Source organism: Myxine glutinosa, chromosome 13 (assembly GCF_964187855.1).
Source record: "Myxine glutinosa chromosome 13, kmMyxGlut1.1, whole genome shotgun sequence".
Taxonomy (NCBI): Eukaryota; Metazoa; Chordata; class Myxini; order Myxiniformes; family Myxinidae; genus Myxine; species Myxine glutinosa.
In genome coordinates this window covers 39,913,563-39,936,496 of record NC_136273.1, presented here as the reverse complement: position 1 = coordinate 39,936,496, position 22,934 = coordinate 39,913,563, and the positions used below count along the sequence as shown (strand labels likewise).

Genomic DNA, 22,934 nt, shown 5'->3' with positions numbered 1-22,934 from the left:
AAGCAGGCAGACACGCACGCACATAAGCAGGCAGACACGCACGCACATAGGCAGGCAGACACGCACGCACATAGGCAGGCAGACACGCACGCACATAGGCAGGCAGACACGCACGCACATAGGCAGGCAGACACGCACGCACATAGGCAGGCAGACACGCACGCACATAAGCAGGCAGACACGCACGCACATAAGCAGGCAGACACGCACGCACATAAGCAGGCAGACACGCACGCACATAAGCAGGCAGACACGCACACACATAAGCAGGCAGACACGCACACACATAAGCAGGCAGACATGCACGCACACAAGCAAGCAGACACAGGCACACAAGCAAGCAGACACAGACATGCACGCACACAAGTCGGTAGACGAACGCGGGCAAGTCGGCAGGCATGCATACAGACACCCACGTGCAAACGTGCTTCTCAAATTATCATATTATTCTACAACTTGCTTATTCTACAGTTCTACACCTCGACCATCCTATAAAATGTTCCACCTTGTGTATCCTACAGCTTGCTACACCTTGGACATCCTATCGGATTCTATACCTTGCCTAACGTATTGTTGCGGTTTTCCGAAGCCCGTTCCCCTTACAAAGGGGGAGATTAAGCCCCTTTTTCTCCTTTGGTCTTCGAAACCGCGAGACTGAGTCGCCACTTCCGGGCAGACGTGGGAAAGGGTCTCGGGACAATTTCGCACGTACCTTGAGCACCCACGCCGCAGCGGAAGCGGGGATCGAGTCTTGCACGAGCCACGTGTAATCGAGTACACCCGAGCGGATGGCGTACCATGTGACCCGTGCCGTTACCTTGCTATTGAACCCGATTAGAGCGATCTAATTCGTACCATGCTAAGCCAATGATGGAAAACACAAGACGGTCGAATCAGAAGGAAGAACAGATTTATTACACTGTTTACAATAATTTGGTAGAAGAAGAAACACAGGGCAGAAATTAAGCAGTCGTAACAAAATCCCAGACAATGGGCCCACTTATACACACAGGGAGATGGAGGAAGAATGTTCGCACGCCGAACGTGCCTGCTTCGGTTGCTCCAGGAACAGCTCACCCGGCGTGGCCCTCTGGCGGTCACAGCACGTATCCCGGCGAAGGCAGGCAGGTGGGAAAATCCTCGCGGCGCGTATATCGGCAAAGGCAGGCAGGCCGGAAAATACGCGCGTCTGTGGCCCAACGCGGGTCGTCTTTACAGTGCGATTAATACTGCGCGGAGCGTGGGGAGCAGGGCAAGTTTGTATACGCGCGTCTCCTCTCGTAACTTCAGCTCATCACTCCGCGCTCAACTGATCACTCACCAACTGAGGTGTGGGGGGGGGCTCTGGGCACAGGGTTATATTGCCCCGCCCTAGCCCGAATCGAATGTTCCAAACCCCGCCTTTTTCCGCAGTGGTAAGTCACTCGCCTCGAGCCCTGATTGGCGGCTCGCGCTTACCGACGGCTCCTCCTCTGCCTTCCTTCAGCCTTGGTCGACGTGTTCAGGCCTGCCTCGTGGTATTTCGCGCCAAAACCAAAAGCATCGAGGCATTGTAAGGGGACCTAATTCTCATTATCCTACTCAACGCAAAACGAACACAGGAAAGGTCTACGCTTACATTTACTAAGAAATAACTGAGCTTTAAACGAGGCTACGTGTTGTAGTGTAACTAACTAGGAGGGGAAATTAACCTTTATTATAAAACCACAAAACCGCAACAGTATATTTTGCTTCTCTGAAAAAAATCCTGTACTTTTTCTATTGGCTAAAATTGTGTACATTGCCAAACCTTTAAATCCTTTACCTTACCTATCTTGTTGAACAGAAATCTTCATTTTTATTACTTGATTGTTAGCAATTCCTAGATTTAAAATACTAAATCTATCTGCACACGGTCACTTAGTATGAAGCCACATCAAGTGTATGCTGTTGTGCCTCAGCCATGAGTTGTTATCTTGCCAAAACGAAGTTTTTGCAAGATGTATTAGTCAGCTTGTATGTTTGTTTGTGGTTAATCATTTTTTTTTTCACGTTTAGATCACTCTGTAGACCACAGTTATTATTGGAAACTCCTGTAACTTCGCATATCAGAGTCCTATAGAGATACCCTTCAGCACACAAAATTTTGAAGGTCAAGGTCAAAGGTCAAGGTCACTTTGTGGTCAATCATGGAGGTCGACGAAACACTAATTTTTTGAGTAACTTTGATCGGATCGTCTCCAAACTTCATGGGAATCTAGTATATGGTCCGGCGCTCAGCTGATTAGTTTTTGGTGGCGATCGGCCTTGACCTTCATGGTTAGCGCTGGAGGTCGAAAATTATTGACCCCAAGGTCAAATTTTGAAATCGTAGGTACCATATCGAGTAATACCTCATATGAATGCCCTTGATGAGTGCTTCCCAGATCTGTAAACAGTTTGACGCTATGACGTCATTTGATGACGTCATGACGAAAAAACGGAATTTTCACATTTTGGCAAGATACGGTTCACCCTGTGGGTGACATATGTTCATTTTTATTTTGAGTGATGCCACCCTTCATTTAAATGAGGTGTGAAGGAGGGTGTGTGTGTGTGTGTGTGTGTGTGTGTGTGTGTGTGTGTGTGTGTGTGTGTGTGTGTGTGTGTGTGTGTGTGTGTGTGTGTGTGTGTGTGTGTGTGTGTGTGTGTGTGTGTGACTGACTGCAGGATGGACGAAACGACTGCTACTGCTGGCTGTGCCATCGTGAAGGCCAGGTTCTGTGCTGCGAGTTGTGTCCGCGGGTCTTCCACGCCCGTTGCCTCCGCCTACCCTCCGAGCCCGAGGGAGACTGGTTCTGCCCAGAATGCGAGGTGTGTGTGGTAATGTAATCCCTGCCAAGGCCTGTAGTTAACATTTGGCCGTGTGTAGTTAGATCTGTGCTTTATTTTGATGAAATGGGTTTAAATAAGAGAGCATTAGCTGAACTTGCGGTGTATCCCTCTCAAATTGCTGCTGTGCTTTGCATTTTACCGTTTGCTGTACCACCAGAAGGTGACAATGGCTGAGTGTGTGGAGACGCAGAGCAAAGCCATGGGTTTACTCACTGCCGACCATCTATGCTACCTCCTGCGCCTTGCTCTGCAAAGGATGAAACACCCCGGGGTAAAAACGCGCTCATTAACCTTTTTTGGTTCTCAACATGAAAGGTTCTTGGAGGAGCTTGTAGATGTATTACCTGTATTGCATAAATACCACGTGTGTAGGAGCCACAAAGGAGAGGCATATAGAAGTTATTACTGTACTTGGGGGAGGTTGAGGGGGGGGGGGGGGGGGGGATCCTTTAATCACAGCCTTTGATGATGTACTTGTTTACCTTTGCCGTACAGACGGAGCCTTTCCATCAGCCCGTTTCTCAGGAACAACATCCCGATTATACCGAGCACGTTTTCCATCCGATGGACCTGGGCACTCTGGAACAGGTACAGCACGATCCACCTGCAGGTTATCTTCAGGTTCACCACACACCTGCTATTGAGCAGTTTTGTACTCAATGTGGTTTGAGAATAAAATGCATGTTTTAAAATGAATTCTCAAGTGACTTCATTGGTGTTTTCTTTGTTTTGAAAATAGCAAAATAGCAAGGAAACGTTCATTTGTTTGTAGAATGTCATGCAGAAGATGTATGGTTGTACCGAGGCCTTCGTGGCTGATACAAAGTGGATCTTGCACAACTGTATTATCTTCAATGGAGGTGAGACCATGTATCGGCACGGGATTAGCTAATGTGAGGAAAATGTGATGTGAAAAAGTCACTTGGCCCATCATGTTAGTGTTGTACTCTCAGTCAATATTTTTCATCAAAACGGGTCCTTTTCCATGGGAGGAGAATGAATGAAGTTCTCATTGGAGCCAAGGATGTGAAAAAGGATATTATAGGCCTTGTCATCACGCTCTTGTTTTTTTTTTGTTTGTTTGTTTTTGTTGTTTTTTTGGGAAATGCATGCTCTTGTTCCGATAACGTAATGGGAGTAATGTATCTTAGTTCCATTAGTAAATGTCCGGCATAACAATATGGTATATATGTGGAAACTATTGGGCACGTGTCGAGTAATGTATTAGGAGCTGATAATAGTGAATTCCCCTCTCCCCCTGTATGCGGCTGCACCCTCACTCTTACCCCAATACCCCGTCCCCTTCTTGACCCCTTTAAACTACTCCTTTGTTATCTGTCTATATGCGTTTCCCATAACAAAATAACGACAACTGCTCCATCGGAGGCAGGTGGTTCCCATCCGGGTGTCACGGGGACGTTCCACTGGTGTCCGCTGAGAGGAGGAGCTGCTGTGACCATGCCAATGGTGGATGTGTCACGGCACAAGTTGGTTCACGTGGCGAACCAATCGGCGCACGATCTTGATTTAAATATAGCCCACAGAGATCAGACCATGAAGTAGTTGGTGAATAGACGTGTTGAATAGCGTTGGCTGTGAGCGGGACCCCAAAGGAGCTGAATACAGAAGCTTGACGGAGCTTGGGCAGATTGGCCATGTGCGAGCTCCACAAAGGGGTAGGATGCAGGTGCGACAGGAGGCAAGCCATCGCATGGGAGAAAGGTTCCACAACTCTGTCTTGTTGGTCCCCAACTGTCCTTGCTATCTGTCGCACGACTGGATGAGGTAGGGAGCACGTTAGGCCGAACGAGATATTGTGGGTACGTGGGTTTATAACTGTACAGTGTAAAACATTATTACTGCCATACCTATCTCTCTCCCATTGTTTTAGTGACCCTTTCGTTATTTATTTATTTTTACCTGTTCTCGCCATTTGTTAGTTATTTGTGCACGGTTTGTTGATTTGGCATCATCACCCTGACGCACATTTACCGCACGACTGTTGGGAGTTTGGAGCTCATCTTAAACCTCTGGCGGTGTTGTCTTGGGGACATTTGCTCGGCCCATCTATTCAACGGACGACCAGTCGTGGTGACAGATTCTCATTGGAGTTTTCTTTGCATCAAAAACCGAAGCGAAGATTTTGGGCTTTCCCGGCGGATGATGTCTAGTCGTTAAATTGGGGGATTGTGCGGGTGGCAGATTTGACCATGTGATCAACCGCTGGTCTTCCTTGGTTCGTCAGGTTTTGGTTCAGGGCACTGGTCCAAGTGCAGCAACCATTACTTGCTGATTAAATCTTAACCATGAAGCATTCTCTGATCTCACCTGTAAGGCAGGTTACCATGTGAGCAGATCAATTTCCCCCTCCCTGAAGATTATTAATGAGCCAGCTGTGTTTTCACTAACAATGGCCTAGGTTTTCTCTTGAGACCAACTTGCTTTTGAAAATCTAAATGCTTCATGTCGCCTCCAGCCCAATTTTAACCCGCAATCTCTGGGATGCCGGACTGGGGCCTTACTCCCTTGGCCATCATTCTTTCATTCTTTCATTCCTTGCACCTATTCTGTCTAAATAATTGGATGTATATATATCGACGGAGGGTTGTGGCGGTGTAGTTGGCAAAATTATTTACGCCTTTTAATCAAGTGCTGGTAAGGGGACTGGAGAACAGGTTTGTCCAAAGAAAACGTTGTTGCTGGCTTCCTGGTGGGGAAAAAGAAGGAAAGTACAGGGATGATGAAGGGCAAAGAGAAAAGGACCAAGCTTGACTGTAGTTTCCTTGGCGTTGAGACACGTTTAGTAACGTGGGGACGTGCGTCATGTGACACCATCTGAACATGCCTCTGCACGTGTAAATGTTCTCTGCTTGCGTGCGTCTGTGTCTGTACGGTGTGTACCTGTCAGGTTCGCCTAGCGTGCCCAAGCAGTCTCAGACACACTTTGACAAACCTGTCCCGTTTACTATAAAATCTTTCTGATTTGATCAAAAGGTGATTTTTGTACCTCAAATGTGCATTCTGTCTAACTCGGGGATTATCTACTGTAATCTATATCATCCTTCAAATGTTTGGAGGAAGTTTGTTTGTTTTTGGAGGAAGAGGTAAAGAGGAGCTAAGGTTGGGTGATGGAAGGTGGGTGATGGAAGATGGGGAGGTGATGGAGGGTCGGTGATGGGGTTGGGGGGGTGATTGAGGGTGGTTGAAGCATCATGGAGGATTTGGTGATTGATAAATTGATTGAGGTTGCGTGATTGAGGTTGCGTGATGCGTGATTGAGGATTGGGTGATGCGTGATTGAGGATTGGGTGATGCATGATTGAGGATTGGGTGATGTATGATTGAGGATTGGGTGATGTATGATTGAGGATTGGGTGATGTATAATAATAATAATAATAATAATAATTCATTTATTTTGTATAGCGCTTTTCCAGAAGCCCAAAGGCGCTTTGACAGAGTGGAAAACATAATGCATAACAATACATGAAAACAACAATTGCAAAAAGACAAGAATCAAGAAAACAAACAGCAGCGATATACGGCATATATATAAGACAAGAATCAAAAAGACAAGACAAGAATCAATAGGGAAATATTTAAAGCAAAAGGAGGGAGAAGGAGAAGAGATAGTCAGGGGTTAAATGCTGTGGGTTGAATGTTGAATGCAGCGTTGAACAGGTGGGTCTTTAGTGATGTTTTGAATGTGGTGAGTGAGGAGGAGTCTCTGATGGTGTGAGGTAGTGAGTTCCAGAGGGTGGGAGCAGCGATGGAGAAGGCCCTGTCCCCCCAGGATCTGAATTTGGTCCGGATGGAGGGGGTCAGGAGGTTGGTACCAGCAGAGCGGAGGTTGCGGGTGGGAGTGTGTCTGGAGAGGAGGTCAGCCAGGTAGGATGGGGCCAGGTTATGGAGGGCTTTGTATGTCAGGAGGAGGATTTTGTACTGGATTCTCTGGGGGATGGGGAGCCAGTGAAGCTTGTAAAGGACGGGGGTGATGTGGTCACGGGTCCGGGAATGAGTGAGTAGACGGGCAGCGGAGTTCTGAATGTATTGGAGTTTATTGGTGATTTTTGAGGGTGAACCATAGAGGAGGCTATTGCAGTAGTCCAGACGGGAGGTGATGAAGGCGTGGATGAGGGTTTCTGCAGCCGTGGAGGAGAGGGATGAGCGGAGACGGGCAATGTTTTTCAGGTGAAAGAAGGCTGACTTTGTGATCTGTTTAGTGTATTTGTCGAAGGAAAGGGTTTGGTCAAAGATGACGCCAAGATTCCGGATGTGAGGGGAGGTGGATACTGGGATACCGTCGATGTTGAGGGCAAAGTTATGGGTGGATTTTGTGAGCGTTTTTGGGCCAATGATGATTATTTCAGATTTATCACAGTTAAGCTTGAGGAAGTTGATTTGAAGCCAGGATTTTATTTCAGTGATGCAGTTTGTCAGGATAGAGTGGGTGTCGGTGGAGACGGACTTGGTGGAGATGAAAAGCTGGATGTCATCGGCGAAGCAGTGGAATTGGAGACCATGACGGCGGATTAAGTGACCGAGCGGGGACAGGTAAAGGATGAAGAGGAGGGGGCCAAGAACTGAACCTTGGGGGACACCTTGGGGGAGGGGAGCAGTGGGGGATTTGCAGTTATTGATGGAGATGAACTGGCATCTGTCAGAGAGGTATGATTTAATCCAAGAGAGGGCAGTGCCGGTGACGTTAAAGGTGGATTCAAGTCGGGTGAGGAGGATAGTGTGATCGATGGTGTCAAAGGCAGCGCTGAGGTCGAGGAGGACGAGAATGTTGAGGTTGCCAGCGTCAGAGGAGAGGAGAAGGTCGTTGGTGATTTTGAGGAGAGCAGTTTCAGTACTGTGGTTGGAGCGGAATCCGGATTGGAATGTTTCATACAAGTTATTGGCAGAGAGATGATGTTTGAGTTGAGTGGCTACAGCGCGTTCCAAAACTTTTGACAGAAAGGGTAGGTTGGAGATGGGTCTGAAGTTGTTTAGGGTGTCAGGGTTTAGACCAGGTTTTTTTAGAATGGGGGTAACAGCAGCAATTTTGAGGGAAGGTGGGACGATGCCTGTAGACAGGGAGGAGTTTATTGTTGCAATGATAAGTGGAGAGAGAGCAGGGAGGGAGGCTTTGACAAAGCTGGAGGGGATGGGGTCAAGAGTGCAGGTGGCAGTTTTCATTCCTATGAGGAGTTCAGAGAGGTCAGTAGGAGAGATTGGGGAGAACCGAGACAGGGGATGGCAGGACAAGGGGGGGCAGGTGGTTGGAGGGGGAGCGGGTGCGGCGGTGGTCAAGCTGTTGTAGATGTTGTCAATTTTGCGTTGGAAGAAAGAGAGGAAGGAGATGCAGTTGTCTACTGTGAATGACTGGGTGGTGGTGTTCAGGGGGCGGAGGAGTTTGTTTATTGTCGAGAAGAGTGCTTTTGGGTTTCCGGAGCCAGAGTGGATAATTTGAGAGTAGTAGGCAGAGCGGGCGCGGGAGAGGGCATCTTTGTAGTGTTGTATGTGGTCCTTGTAGGCTTGGGAGTGAACTGTGAGACCCGTTTTATTGCGGAGTCTTTCAAGTTGGCGAGCACGAGTTTTCATCAGGTGGAGTTCAGGGGTAAACCAGGGAGCAGAATGGGTGAAAGAAACTGTTTTGGTTTTTACAGGCGCAAGCTGGTCAAGGCAGGAGGAGAGAGTGTGGTTGTAGTAGTCAGTGAGGTCGGAAGGGGTGTGGAGGTCAATGAAGGGAGAAGTGGACATTTTTTCAGAGAGGGTGGATGAGAATGAGGTAGGTGAAAGAGCGTTTAGCTTACGGAAGTTGATTGTGCGATAATGCCTTGGTGTTGGGGCGGGGATGTTGATGGTCAGAGTGATGGCTAAGTGGTCAGAGAGGGTGAGGTCGGAGCCATAGAGATGGTGCAAATTTAATCCAGTGGAGCAGACAAGGTCCAAAATGTGACCACGGATATGGGTAGGAAAGTCGACATGTTGAGTGAGGTTAAAGCAGGTGAGTAAATCAGTGAAGTCAGTGGTTATTGTGGAGTCAGTGGAGTCCATGTGGATATTGAAATCACCAAGGAGGAGGATTGAGGGGGAGAGGGAACATAGCTGGGTCAGAAAGTAGGAGAAGTCAGACAGGAATGATGGGTGTGGTTTGGGAGGGCGGTAGACGACAGCCATGACTGACTGCGTGTGACCAGAGAGTTTTAAAGCCAGGTGTTCAAATGATGGAGCAGATGAGATGGAGATGAGGTTGGTCTTGATGTCTTGACGGTGGATAACGGCAATTCCACCACCTCGGCCCTCCGAGCGTGGTTTATTGACGTAGGAATATCCATTGGGTGTGGTGAGGTTGAGTGTGTAGTAGTCCAGAGGTTGTTGCCAGGTTTCGGTGAGACAGAGAAAGTCCAGTTTGTTATCCAGGATGTATTCGTTCAGGATGAGGCATTTATTGTTGAGGGACCGGGTGTTGAACAGGGTGAGCTTGATGTTGTTTTGAACAGCAGGGATGAATTCAGGTGATTTAGCCAGGGTTCGTAGGCAAGAGGTGCGATCGTGTGGGTTGCTGTGACCAGGTGCGCTGGGACGAAGAGTGAGAGTGCGCTGAGCCGACCAGAGGACGGGGATGGAGTGACCTGATTGCAAATAAACAAACTTGCGACCGGAGCCACGGTGAATGTACCTGGGTCGTCGGAGGAGTCCATTTGATTTGATGGCAGAGATGCATGATGGGGTGGAGCGGGTATTGAGCAGAAGAAGCCTTGCGGCGGAGTACTTCAGAGCCATGCCAGGCAGGAGCGAAGGGACGAGTACGAGGCCAAGGTCGAGGAGGCAAAGCGGCAAACGCAGCGGCAAACGCAGCGGCAAACGACTGCAGCCGCTAATCAAGACCACAGCGGCAAACAAGGCCACAAGGCCACCAAGACCACAAGGCCACCGGCAAACAAGGCCACGGCCACAAACAACGGGAGCGGGCCTTTCGATTCCGTATTCCGTACCATCAAAAGCAGATTCCGTTATCCAGCCGGAGAACACGCGGCACGTGCGGGTGTGAAAAGGCAGGACAGGTGTGAGATGTCAGGTCAGAAAAGTAGAAGCAGACCCTGTACATCCATCCAGTCGGAGAAGCGGCGAATATGCAACGCCAGCGTCCTCTCGCAACCGAACCCGGAAGTGATGTATGATTGAGGATTGGGTGATGTATGATTGAGGATTGGGTGATGTATGATTGAGGATTGGGTGATGTATGATTGAGGATTGGGTGATGTATGATTGAGGATTGGGTGATGTATGATTGAGGATTGGGTGATGTATGATTGAGGATTGGGTGATGTATGATTGAGGATTGGGTGATGTATGATTGAGGATTGGGTGATGTATGATTGAGGATTGGGTGATGTATGATTGAGGATTGGGTGATGTATGATTGAGGATTGGGTGATGTATGATTGAGGATTGGGTGATGTATGATTGAGGATTGGGTGATGTATGATTGAGGATTGGGTGATGTATGATTGAGGATTGGGTGATGTATGATTGAGGATTGGGTGATGTATGATTGAGGATTGGGTGATGTATGATTGAGGATTGGGTGATGTATGATTGAGGATTGGGTGATGTATGATTGAGGATTGGGTGATGTATGATTGAGGATTGGGTGATGTATGATTGAGGATTGGGTGATGTATGATTGAGGATTGGGTGATGTATGATTGAGGATTGGGTGATGTATGATTGAGGATTGGGTGATGTATGATTGAGGATTGGGTGATGTATGATTGAGGATTGGGTGATTGATGATTGAAGATTGGGTGATTGATAATTAATTGATTGGTGGAGGTTGGTTGATGGATAATTGGGTGGTGGATGATGATGGTGGCCTTCTGATGTGTTATGGAAAAGTTAGATACTACAGAATTTTTTATTTTTTTTTGTGTACTGAATTGAGGCTCGTGAAAGAGCTAACATTTATTTCACAAACAAATCAAACACAAACAAAATATATAAAAAGAGGGAGCGGAAGACAAGATGGGGAGAGAAGGGGAAGCACACAAACACAACATTTGAGAGCAGGGAGATGTGTGGGAGGGAGAGGGCTTGGGGGGAGGAGGCATGGGAAGGGGGGGGGGGGGGGTGGGAGAAGTATAAAACACAAGGACACCAAGGACTTCCAGGACAGAAGTTGGTGAAATTAGCGGGGGTAGAAAAGATCAAGGTTTTGGATGGGGGAAGATAAGAGATGGTGGTGAGCAGCTGTTTTATAGACCTGGAGGATGGAGTGGGATTGAAGAGAGTGAGGGAGTTTGTTCCAGAGGCGGGAGAAAAGAGGAATGAAGGAGTGAAGGTGAGCAGAGAGTCTTGATTTTGGCAGTTTAACCATAAGAGGGTTGCAGGCAGATCTTGTGCGACCTGCAGGAATATTTGGGGGACAGAGCCCAGAGAGAGCTGGGGGGGGGCAAGGCCAGAGAGGGGTCGGTAGAAGACGGAAAGAGCACCAACCTGCCTGCGGTGAGTGAGTGAAAGGCCCTTGGAGTTAGCTTCATCGCGGGAGATTCCAATGATTCTGAACGCTTTGGTTTCAACAGCGTGAAGACGAGCTAGGTGTGAGGCAGGAACACCAGCCCAGAGGGGAGAGCAGTACTCCATTGAGCTGCGGATGAAAGCCTTGTATGTGGTGAGGAGCTCAGGTGTGCCAAGGAAGGACTTCGCACGACGGAGGATGCCCAGTCAGCGACTGGCTTTGGAGGCCAGATTTGAAAAAAATTTAAAAAACAGCTTTTTGATTTGTCTCTGTGCATATGTTGTCTCCTTGCGTTTTCCTTGCGTGAAAACTCCTTGCGTTTTCCCCTATCCCTATACCTCATCGTTGTATTTGACCTGATTTCTTCGCTTTTAAAGATAAAGGAACCACCTGGATGTTTCTGATCGCTCTAATGAACCATTGTCTTTGCCAGCCGGGCCGATGCTTCTGTTCTGTTGTACGAGATCACCTCATCAACAACAAACTTTTTCCTTGATCATGATGCAACCATAATTAATTTCCAAAAAAGTCTTCAATTCATATTATTTCAATTGAATTTAATGATCTGTTTGATGTTCCCATCTGCACCAATGCGTGACGATGCTGGGGACCCAGGTTCAAATCCCATTGGTCCATTGTCCAATAATGTCCTTGTCATTCATATGAAAATGTATTGATGTTTACCCATGTATTTGACCTGCGTGTGACTTGCGTCCGATTGAGCTCTTCCATGAGCCTTGTACTCCTGTAAGTACGGAAAAAAAAAAATCAAATTTATAACCCACGCACTTACCTGCTTGGCAGTTTGGTTTTGACTACAACATGTTATAAAGGCCGAATATTGTGGTTGAGTTGTTAGAACGGAGCCCTCCTTGAGTGTGTGCGTGTCCTTAGTTCTTATCGCCATAATTATGTGTGTGTTTGTGTGTCTGTCCTTGGTTCTTATCTCCATAATCGTGTGTGTTTGTTTGTCTGTTTTTGTTTTTTATCTCCATAATTGTGTGTGTCTCTGTCCTTGGTTCTTATCTCCATAGTTCTTATCTCCATAATTATGTGTGTGTTTGTGTGTCTTCTTGTTTCTTATCTCCATAATTGTGTGTGTGTTTGTGTGTCTGTCCTTGGTTCTTATCTCCGTGCGTGTGCGCACGCACGTCATAAAAACCCAGTCATGTGTGTGGGTGTCGTACGGACCTGCAGCAGAGAGTTGCACTGTATGATTGATGTTGCATACGGGGAATTCTGCGGTATCCCAGAGGTAAGTTGTTCTACATCATATGAGAAATGGTGATTGTAGAAGAGTAATAATTGCAACTAGCCGAAACCCGTGGAACATCCACGGAAGGGAGGATGTGGTGTATGGATAGAGTGTACCATTATGGATGGCATAGGGGATTTGCTTGTCCGAGTAAGAGTTAGGAAGAAAGATGAGAATGAAGAGTGCGTATATGAACAACGTATTTATTGCAATCTACTTAAATGACAACGCTACGATATACTTTTGAAAAATGAATGGATTCGTAATAGGAATCGGCATAGCACCACTCTGGGATTGTCCAGTCAGTGGACGGCTTGCTGTCCCATTCGACTGTCCAATCAGCGGACGGCTTGCTTCGCCTTCACCCAGCAGACGCCAATAAGATGGCGTCGTAAGATGGCGTCGTATCGGCAGTTAATCGGATGCTTTTGGGCCCCAACGTCGGCTAATTCAGATTTTTTGAGTATGGCTGTACGTGATAAACAAAGAGCGCGGTTCGTAGATCGTAAATCCATTAGTGCCGTGGGCATCGGGTCACTGGGTGCGGCGTAAAAGGGATAACAAAGTCGAGTCCTTACGCTATTATTATATAGACTAGCCGAAACCCGTGGAACATCCACGGAAGGGAGGATGTGGTGTATGGATAGAGTGTACCATTATGGATGGCATAGGGGATAGATGGTAAATCCATTAGTGCCGTGGGCATCCGGTCACCGGGTGCGGTGTAAAAGGGATAACAAAGTCGAGTCCTTACGCTATTATTATATAGATACTCCCCGTCAATGTGCTTCTGTGGTAATCGCGAATATGAGTCACATACACGGTCACAGTGCCTGACGCCACTGTGACCGTGTTTTGATTAATAAATCTACGAGTCACAAAACACGAACCGAACTCACCTCAAGCAGGAAAAAGGTGCAAATCGCTCCTAGAAACCACCTCTTCTCTTCAGACCTCAACACACCTCGATAAGTGACGGCAGCGCTCATGGGATCTTCTTCTTCCGTTAAGCTCCAATTTTTTCTCTTTAAGTTAAGTCCAATCAGGCCATGCCTTCCCGCTCTCATACTTTTATTGCCGTTCGGTGTAGAAAGGGATTGACATATCGTTCGTCTGTTTCAGCTCGTTATCTTTAAGCTCCCTTACGTCTCGCCACCTGCTACACCTCTCTGAGTTACGAGGATTTATGCAACGCACCCCGAGTATCGCAACGTCACTCCATTTAACTTTATTAAAGTGACGATAAAGACGTTTCCTTATATATCCTAATTTAAAATGTTCAAGGGAATAAAAAGACCATTTGGTTCACACCACCCATGTTCACACCACTCGACTGTCCAATCAGCGGACGGATTGCATCGCCTTCGCCCAGCAGACGCCAATACAATGGCGTCGTAAGATGGCGTCGTATTGGCAGTTAATCGGATGCTTTTGGGCCCCAAAGTCGACTAATTCAGATTTTTCGAGTGTGGCTGTACGTGATAAACAAAGAGTGCGGTTCGTAGATCGTAAATCCATTAGTGCCGTGGGCATCGGGTCACTGGGTGCGGCGTAAAAGGGATAACAAAGTCGAGTCCTTACGGTATTATTATATAGATTGGTAATATTGTTATCCCACACTTTTCGAAAAAATGGGGGATAAGTGAGGGGGGTCGGAGACTATTGTAATTGGCTTCATCTGTGTCTGTCTGTCTCACGTTATGCCTTCCTTATAGGTTGTGCAGAAATCCACCAAACTTAGTAGTTTGGATCACCACATGGGAAGAAGGTGCGAGAGCAGTATAATTTTTGGCCCCACCCACTAGGGTGGAGTCCAAAAAAAAAGTCGAATACCAATAGATGCAATTACGGGCACATTTTGTAACATTTTTAATGACACTTTGTATATTAAATCAACATGGGGGATGCATGTAATATGTAACGAGTTTTTGGATTTGACGACCTGGTTATGCCCGAGGGGTGTGGATTTGGGGGTCACAGTGGTCAAAACGGGAAAATATTTTTTAACTCAAAATTTGGTATTGGGTCATTCCTGGTGGAACCTTTTGCCATATTTCAACCTTGCTCGAGATGGGAAGCATGAGGATTTGCAATGGTGTGCCATCGACTTCGCTCTGGTATGTTGTTGTGACTGTCATGAAAATTCCAATATTTTTCAGAAAATGCAAAAATACTTTTTAAAATATCAGAACAAAGGTCTTGTGACCTCCTGTTGTTGCCATGTAATGCATCATCGAGATATTTAATTCAGCTGCACTTGCATAACTGAGAACATGCTGAGATAGGGATCTTAAGGGTGAGCGTTGATAGTGAGATGGAAATGGGTGGTGGGGTACGGGCAGACGTGTGTTCTAACCTGGCCCATGATTGACAGCAGTTAGTTAAACCCGTCGAAGCCCGAACGATCCTCTTTATATAAATTATTGGGACTTCCAGTAGCAGTCTCTTGCGCTCTCATATTTACCCACACGCAGACATCAACCAACGCTTTTGTACAATTACTTACGTATTGAACGTTTCCTTGAGTGTCGGCCATGACGTGTTATTCATGGATGGTGGTTTGTGTTTATAATCCTTTGGCTTTTGCGGTTCCATTACAGACATATTTCATTTAAGTTCAGGAACTTTATTTAACCTTGCCTATGTTCAGATACCCAAACTCTGCTGTCCCCTTTGTTTTGCAGCAAACCACAAGCTGACAGCCGTTGCCAAATCCATTATCAAAGTTTGTGAACATGAGGTAAGGAGAGTGCTTTGGCTCTGTTTGTTTACTGTCTCCCTCTACCCTTTGTACAATTTACAGGGCCCCCAAGGTCCCTTGAAACTCCCAAGAGTGTTTATATTTTTAAATGCGTTTCAAAGCTTTGAAAGTATTTAATCGACTAACACTATCTGTGAATGTTGAACAAGGGTCTTGCTACTTCTACGTGATCAAAAATGGATTTAAAGGCTTTCAAATGTTGTGATTTGTTTCTGAAACATCTCCATATGCCATGCTGAGCATTCTGTGTTATTGGTAGTGGTGGTTGTGGTTGTGGTGGTGAAGGAGAAAATACAAATGTTCAATTTTACATCCACCTGTTCACAATATTCATTTTCACATCGACCTGGTCAGTGTTCAATTTCACATTTTAAATTTTCTATATTTTTGAATACTTAGTCAAGGAAGGCTCATGGAAGAGCTAACGCATATAAAGCCCCTGTCACACCTTGACGATTTAGCCAGCGGATGCCGACGTATCAAAATTGAGTGCTGGTGTGAGTCATACGCTGGCTAAATCGTCAAGGTGTGACGGGTTAACGTAGCCAAATTTTTCATATGTCGGCATACGCTGGCTAAAACGTCAAGGTGTGACAGCGGCTTAACGTATAATAAAGGGAGCGGGAGACAAAAGGGGGAGAGATAGGGAAATACAACACCAGTGGAGAACGGACATCAGGAGATCTGTGGAAGGGACAGGGCTGGGGTGGGTGCACAGGATAAATAACATGGACGCAAGGACCTTCAGGAAACAAAACAGAATTTGAAGGAGGTGGATTAACAGGGGAAGAAAAGATCAAGGTTTTGGATGGGGAAATATAAGAGATGGTGGTTGGCAGGTGTTTTGAAGACCTGGAGGGTGGAGTGGGATTGAAGAGAGTGTGGGAGTTTGTTCCAGAGGTGGGAGAAAAGAGGAATGAAAGTGAAGGTGAGCAGAGAGTCTTGATTTTTGCAGTTTAACCAGAAGAGGGTTGCTGGCAGATATTGTGCGTCCTGAAGAAGTATTTGGGGGACAAAGCACAGACAGAGCTGGGGGAGCAAGGCCGGAGAGGAGTCAGTAGAAGACAGAAAGACCACCAACCTGCCTGGGGTGAGAGAGTGAAAGGCCCTCAGAATCGGCTTCATTGCGGGAGATACCAATGATTCTGAAAGCTTTGGTTTCTGCAGCGTGAAGCAGAGCTAGGTGTGAGGCAGGTGCATCAGCCCAGAGTGGAGAGCTGTATTCCATCAAGCTGCGGATGAAAGATTTGTATGTGGTGAGGAGCTCAGAAGTGCCAAGAAAGAACTTCAGATGATGGAGGATGCCCAGTAGGTGACTGACTTTGGAGGCCAGTTTGGGAATGTGGTTTTCCCAGGAAAGATAATGGCAGATAGTAAAACCCAAAAGCTTGAGTGACAGAACTTCTTTGAGAGGATTGTTGAGAAAGTAGATGGGAGGGTTTTCCAGACGGTCTTTCGGAGAGACCTAGTGAGAGTGTGAGATTTGTCGGGATTGAAAGACATGTTCCACTTGTATGACCAGTTTGTGATTTTGTCCAGGTCTGCAGAAAGTGAGGAGGCTGCAGACTGCCGATCTGAGGGATCAGGAATGGAGCGGCCGAGGGTGGAGTCATCAGCAAAGAGATAGAGAGGATTTTCCAGAGTCAGAGCGATCATTAATGAAGACCAGAAAAAGCACTGGGCACAGAAGACTGCCTTAAAGAACTCCAGCCAAGACAGGAAGAGGAGATTGGAGAATTAGATTCAGGGCCACACGTTGACTACGACAGGAAGGGAAGTCCGCAAACCAATCATGGAGATTTCCATGGATACCATAGGAGGAGAGTTTGGTGAGCAGAGCTGGGTGCCAGACCGTATCGAAGGCAAGTGATATGTCGAGGGAGACAGCTCTGATTTCCTGTTTGGCATTGAGCACCTCCATCCATTGTTGAGACATCAGAAGCAACATGTCCAGAGTAGAATGACCTGGTCTGAATCCAAATTGATGATCGGAGATCAAGCCATTGGAGAAGAGGAAGGATTTGATATCCGAAGCAATGATGGATTCCATGACTTTGCTGATAATTGGGAGCAGGCTGATTGGTCTGTAGTTGCAAGGATCTGTTTTTGCACCTTTTTTGTGTAAAGCGGTAATATTTTCTGATTTCCAAGATGCTGGCAGAAGACCTTGAGCAAAAGAGAGGGTGAAAAGAACAGAGAGAGGGTGAGATAGAGCCGCAGACCAGGATTTTAGGACCCGTGGGCTGATGCCGTCTGGTCCAGTTGCAGAATCAGAGTCGAGGTTTGACAAAAACTTCTCCACCTTGTCAGGAGAGAAGGACACAGAGTCCAGGAGCAGTTGGGTTCGACTGGGTAAGGTGGGAACAGAGAGAGATTGGTTTGGGACACAAGATTTTGAGGCAAACACAGAGTTGAGGCACTCGGCTTTGTCACGTGCCGTGTCAACTGTGTAGCCATTTGAGGTGAGGGAGGGGATGGAGGGGGAACAAACACCAGAAACGGATTTGACCAGACGCCACCAGGATTTGGAGGAAGGAGACAGGTTTGAGAGTTCATTCTTGAGTGTGGAGAGATAGTGCTTTCTGGCACTCCTGAGGGTAGACACACACTTGTTCCGAACTTGGTGGAAGGAACTGAGATTACCTTCAGTTGGATTTGCCTTCCAAGAGGCAAAGGCAAGTTGTTTCAGGGCAACTGCCTCACCACAAGATTCAGTGTACCATGGACGGGAGGAAGGGTAAGACAACTGAAGATGAGATGGGATAAATCTGTGCATGAGAGAGAGAGCAGTTTGTTTGGAAGAATTCCCAGGAAGAATTGATGTCAGAGGCAGTAGAGATGGGAGACCAGTCCAGATGATTGATGGCTGCTTGCAGCCCATGCCAGTCGGCCTGAGTGAAATGCCAGACTCGTCGACGCTGAGCAGGCTCCCTGAAAATGGTCAGAGAGATGTCCACTTTAACAAGCACGTGATGAGAAGAACCGATTGGAGCAGAAGAAGAGCAGCAGACATTTGCAGGGAAGTTAGTCATAACCAAGTCCAGAAGAGAAGATACTCCATTGACTGAGATCCGGGTCAGGAAATTGACAGATTGTGTCAGTCCCAATGAGTCACGGAAGTCCTTTGCTGAGGTGCCATGGCTGGTGAGAGAGGAACCCACACCCAGCCAGGTGGCATGATAACAGTTGAAGTTGCCACATATGAGGAAGAGTGAGTTGGGATGAGTTGATAGAAGTTGGTCCATGTTGTCAGACAGCTACATGTAAATGGAGTCATCACTGTTTGGAGGATGGCACAGAACACATATGAACAAAATGTGGGAGCAGAGAGGAAGCCGTAGCCAGAGGTACTCTTGGGGGTGGGGTGGAGAGAGGGCAATGCAAGGAGAGGGAGGAAGAGAGTTTTTGACAAAGATAGCAACCCCACCACCAGGGCGAGGCTCAGGTCTATCATACTGGAGGAGGGAGTAACCCGGAGAGATATTAAGGAATCGGAGACATCTTGAAGGAGGAAAGTTTCTGTTGAGCATATCAAGTCTGGATTGTCAGAAGCAACCTGAATGGAGAGATCAATTGGGTTTGAGCGAAGGCCTCAGATGTTTGAGGTCCATATCATTAATGAGGAGAGACTTGGAGCATCGGGTGCAGGAGAGGGGAGGGGTGTGGTAGTGGCAGATGAAGGATGGGCGGGGGAGGTAGGAAGAGCAGTTAATAGTGTGTCAGAGATTACAGAAGAGTTACAAGAAAGGGAAGGATGAGGACGAAAGGTTTGATGGTGATGGGATGAGGCACAGTGAGGGGTTCTTTGAGGGGTGGCAGAGGAAAGAGGAAGGTTGGGGGAGGTGGAGGTATGAGATAGAAGGGAGATGAAGTCGGGAGGAGGCAGCTTTGAGAAGGGGTGGGAGGGGGGAGAATTGGAGAGGGATGGTAGGGGGGGGAGATTTGAAGGGGAGAGGAAATTTGATTTGAAGGGGAAATATATATATATATATATATATATATATATATATATATATATATATATATATATATATATATATATATATATATATATATATATATATATATATATATATATATATATATATATATATATACATATATATATATATATATATATATATATATATATACAGTATATATATATATACAGTATATATATATATATGTGTATATATATATATATATATATATATATATATATATATATATATATATATATATATATATATATATATATATATTTATTTATTTATATATATATATATATACAGTATATATATATATTGCTACGGTTTTGAGATTTGTACATATGACATCATTAAAGGCTAAAGGTTTGCCCCCCATAGTTAGTCCACGAGCAACACTTCGGCCCACTTAGAGTATTAGCTATGTCATAGTATGTGTGAGTGTAGGCCATTTTCCCTAGTAACATCTGCGTTATGTAAAGACATGAGCTTAGGTCCTTTCATTTTTGCGCCACCTTCCAATTCCATCTATGGGCATAATTGATCCCGCGCCCCATTTGGCTGATCCCTCATTCTGTTACGCTTTGGGCTACCCGTGCCCAAAGCGAGTGGGTTTTGGGTTCACGCGAGTGAACGCGGCAATAGCCGCCAGTATTAACCGCCACAGCCCAGACCCTACCGTTCGCCCCGTGTGCGCCACCGACACGCGGAGAGCTCCTGCTGCCTGCTACGGGATCCATCTTCGCGGTACGAGCTGGGGACCGGAGAGAGCTGACCATCCGTGGACGTGCCCTCCATCCCTGGACGTGCTGACTTTCATCTGCCATCCCCGTGTGAGTGTCTGTGTGTGAGACGGGCCCGTTTGTCTTGGGGTAGTAAGTTAAGACTGTTTTTAAGGCTGCACTGTGTCTCTTCTTCTTCTTCGCATCATTGTAAATAGTGTGAATAAATTCTGTTCTTCCTTTCTTCCCAATTCGACCGCTTCTGTGATTTCTCCATTGGGTAAGCGTGGTACTAATAAGAACCGCTTGGATCGGGGTCTAGTAATTGATAACGGCACGGATCGCGTGTTCGTTACCGCTCGGCGTATCCACCAACACACGTGATTCGTGCGAGGCATATCTCCTCGTTTCAGGGCAGAGCTAGTACTTAGGTAATGGCGAATCTGGTCCTACAACCCTATTTAGCGCTGTCCGGAAAGGACGTCATAGGCCTCGGGTCGCGCCTGGTCAGTCAAAGACAAGGGGACTAATCCCCCCTTGGTAAGGGGAGAAGGCCGGCGCTGAGATCCGCAACAATATAGATATAAATTGTTACGGACACGACTTATTAAGATGTTATGCTGGGCCGAGCGGAATGGCCGCCGTGTTCGCACAAGTTACCCGATTATACTCGAACCTTGGCCGAGTCGCGCTATGCTAAATCAATTGAGGAAAGGACACAGCGGCTGGGTTAAAATGACACGACACCAGGGGTACGGTTCTCAAGACCTCCGGAGGAGGTTATAATATTGCGGAAGGTTAGATTACAAAGACAAGAGAGACAGCATAGAAAGGTGGGCACTTAAACACGGTCTTATCTTAGCCCCGACAGACGACAGATAAACGGGACAAGACTGACTCACACGGGGATTGATGGCAAGGAAAGGCAGATAGTCGATGGCTCAAGGTGCACTCTTGGCTCAGGGACAGGATACAGTACGGTCCAGTAGATGCAGGGAGGTGTCACAGCGCTCGGAGGTCGCGACTGGTTCTTCTTCGTGGCTGAGGCGCATCTGACGTCACGTCCGGTAAGTCGCTGCGTATATCCGGCGGGGAGTGACACGCCCTCGGCTCGTTAGCTCCGCCCCAGATGGAATCGGCCCGTTGCTTCTTATTGGGTGCGGGGGTTACCGGGCTCCGCCCTTGACGAGGAGCTGACAGCCAGCCCCTTCGTGGTAACCCCGTGGGCGCACATGGCAATGGCGGCTAACCAAGCCGGTGTGAGGACGCACACTCCCCGCACCGCGGCCGCGCCGCCCCCGCTGTGGTTGTAGTTGTTGTTATTGTTTCATGAGGAAGATGGGAGGAGGTATGGGGAGGTCCTAAACTCACTACTGGTGCCATACAATCACATTCTGGTGCAACGAAGAGTCAGAATTAATGGAAACGAGTCCTTAACTGACATAGACTAAGAATAACTAGCAAGAGGTCCGAAAGTTGTCTACGTGAGATGCGGTGGACCTGGGCACGACATTTAATGGGGGAAGAAGGGGAAGGTCGGTTCTACAGAGTGTTGTTTACAGACAATGGGACTAGGGAATGGGGGATTGGGGATAGTTGGGGAGTATTGGGGAAATAGGGGAATATTTACAAGCGGATATGGAGGCCAAGTCCCATATCATATTGTTGCGGATCTCAGTTACGAGGGATCTCAGTTACAAGAGAACTTGTATCCAGAAGGCTTATATATATATATATATATATATATATATATATATATATATATATATATATATATATATATATATATATATATATATATATATATATATTCACACACACACACACACACACACACACAGACTTGGCATTTAATATGGAATATTTTTTTTCTTCTTGACTTGGGTTTACTTTCTGAACTCAGTATGTCAATCTGGTGAGTTTCTTTTACGCGAAGGTGATTTCTTTGTTAAAAGAACCATGTCACTGATTATCTTTCGCAGCAAGAAGTCAATAACAGGATAATATCACAGGTGGCTTGACAAAATGTAAGGACAGGTACATTTGACGATTGGCTTCACAATCGTGTATATAAGGGTTGTTGCATTCTGTATGAGTGGAAAACAACTGCTGCACGTCTACAAAAGTTATTGCCGCTTCCTCTGGAGATGGGCCGTCAACGCGACAATGCTGTTTGTCATGGAGTGGTGGCTTTACGAAATTCCGGCATGAAACAGCGTGCTATTGCTTGGCAGTATGGCATCACTCAAGGTCAGGTGTCAAAGATCCTGAAACAAAATGCTCAGAGGGGTGTCCCTACTTCAATACCGAGGCCAGGACGTCCCCGCAGAACCACAAGGAGAGATGATCGCCAGCTGCACCGGTTAGTCTGCAATGGCCGTACCAAGTCAGCTAATCGGCTTCGGGCTGAGTGGCAGCAACTGACAAATGTGCCTGTATCCAGAAGGCTAGTCAACCAACGACTGGTTCAAGCAGGCTATCGTGCCAGGCGTCCCCTGAGAAAGCCACGCCTGACCAGACAACGCCGCCAGCATCGATTGCAGTGGGCCAGAGAGCACCATCAATGTCTGCCAGGACACTGGAATCACGTGACCTTCAGTGACGAGTCTAGATTTCTGGTCTATCGTCAAGATGGCCACAACCGAGTGCGCAGACAAGTGCATGAAGCCTACAACGAAGATTGTATTGTGCCAAGAGTCCAAGCTGGAGGTGGTGGGGTGACCGTTTGGGCTGCTTTTCATGCAGGGGGCAAAACTCACCTGGTTGTTCTGAATGGAAACCTGAACCAGTTTAAGTACAGGGCCATTCTGGAAGAAACATTGCTTCCATTTGCTCGTGCAGCCTTTTGAGGAAACTTTGTCTTCCAAGATG

At 46.9% G+C, this 22,934-nt stretch overlaps 1 protein-coding gene across 1 annotated transcript in view; it reads left to right on the top strand.

The window, feature by feature from the left end:
* LOC137413036 (MYND-type zinc finger-containing chromatin reader ZMYND8) overlaps positions 1 to 22,934 on the top strand; it is a gene marked incomplete in the record, with an annotated part of 112,360 nt that overhangs the window by 15,632 nt on the left and 73,794 nt on the right. Inside the window, 5 exon segments of the mRNA XM_078767348.1 lie at positions 2,689 to 2,832; positions 3,011 to 3,124; positions 3,349 to 3,441; positions 3,626 to 3,713; positions 15,297 to 15,352. Coding sequence (XP_078623474.1) covers positions 2,689 to 2,832; positions 3,011 to 3,124; positions 3,349 to 3,441; positions 3,626 to 3,713; positions 15,297 to 15,352 — 495 coding nt within the window.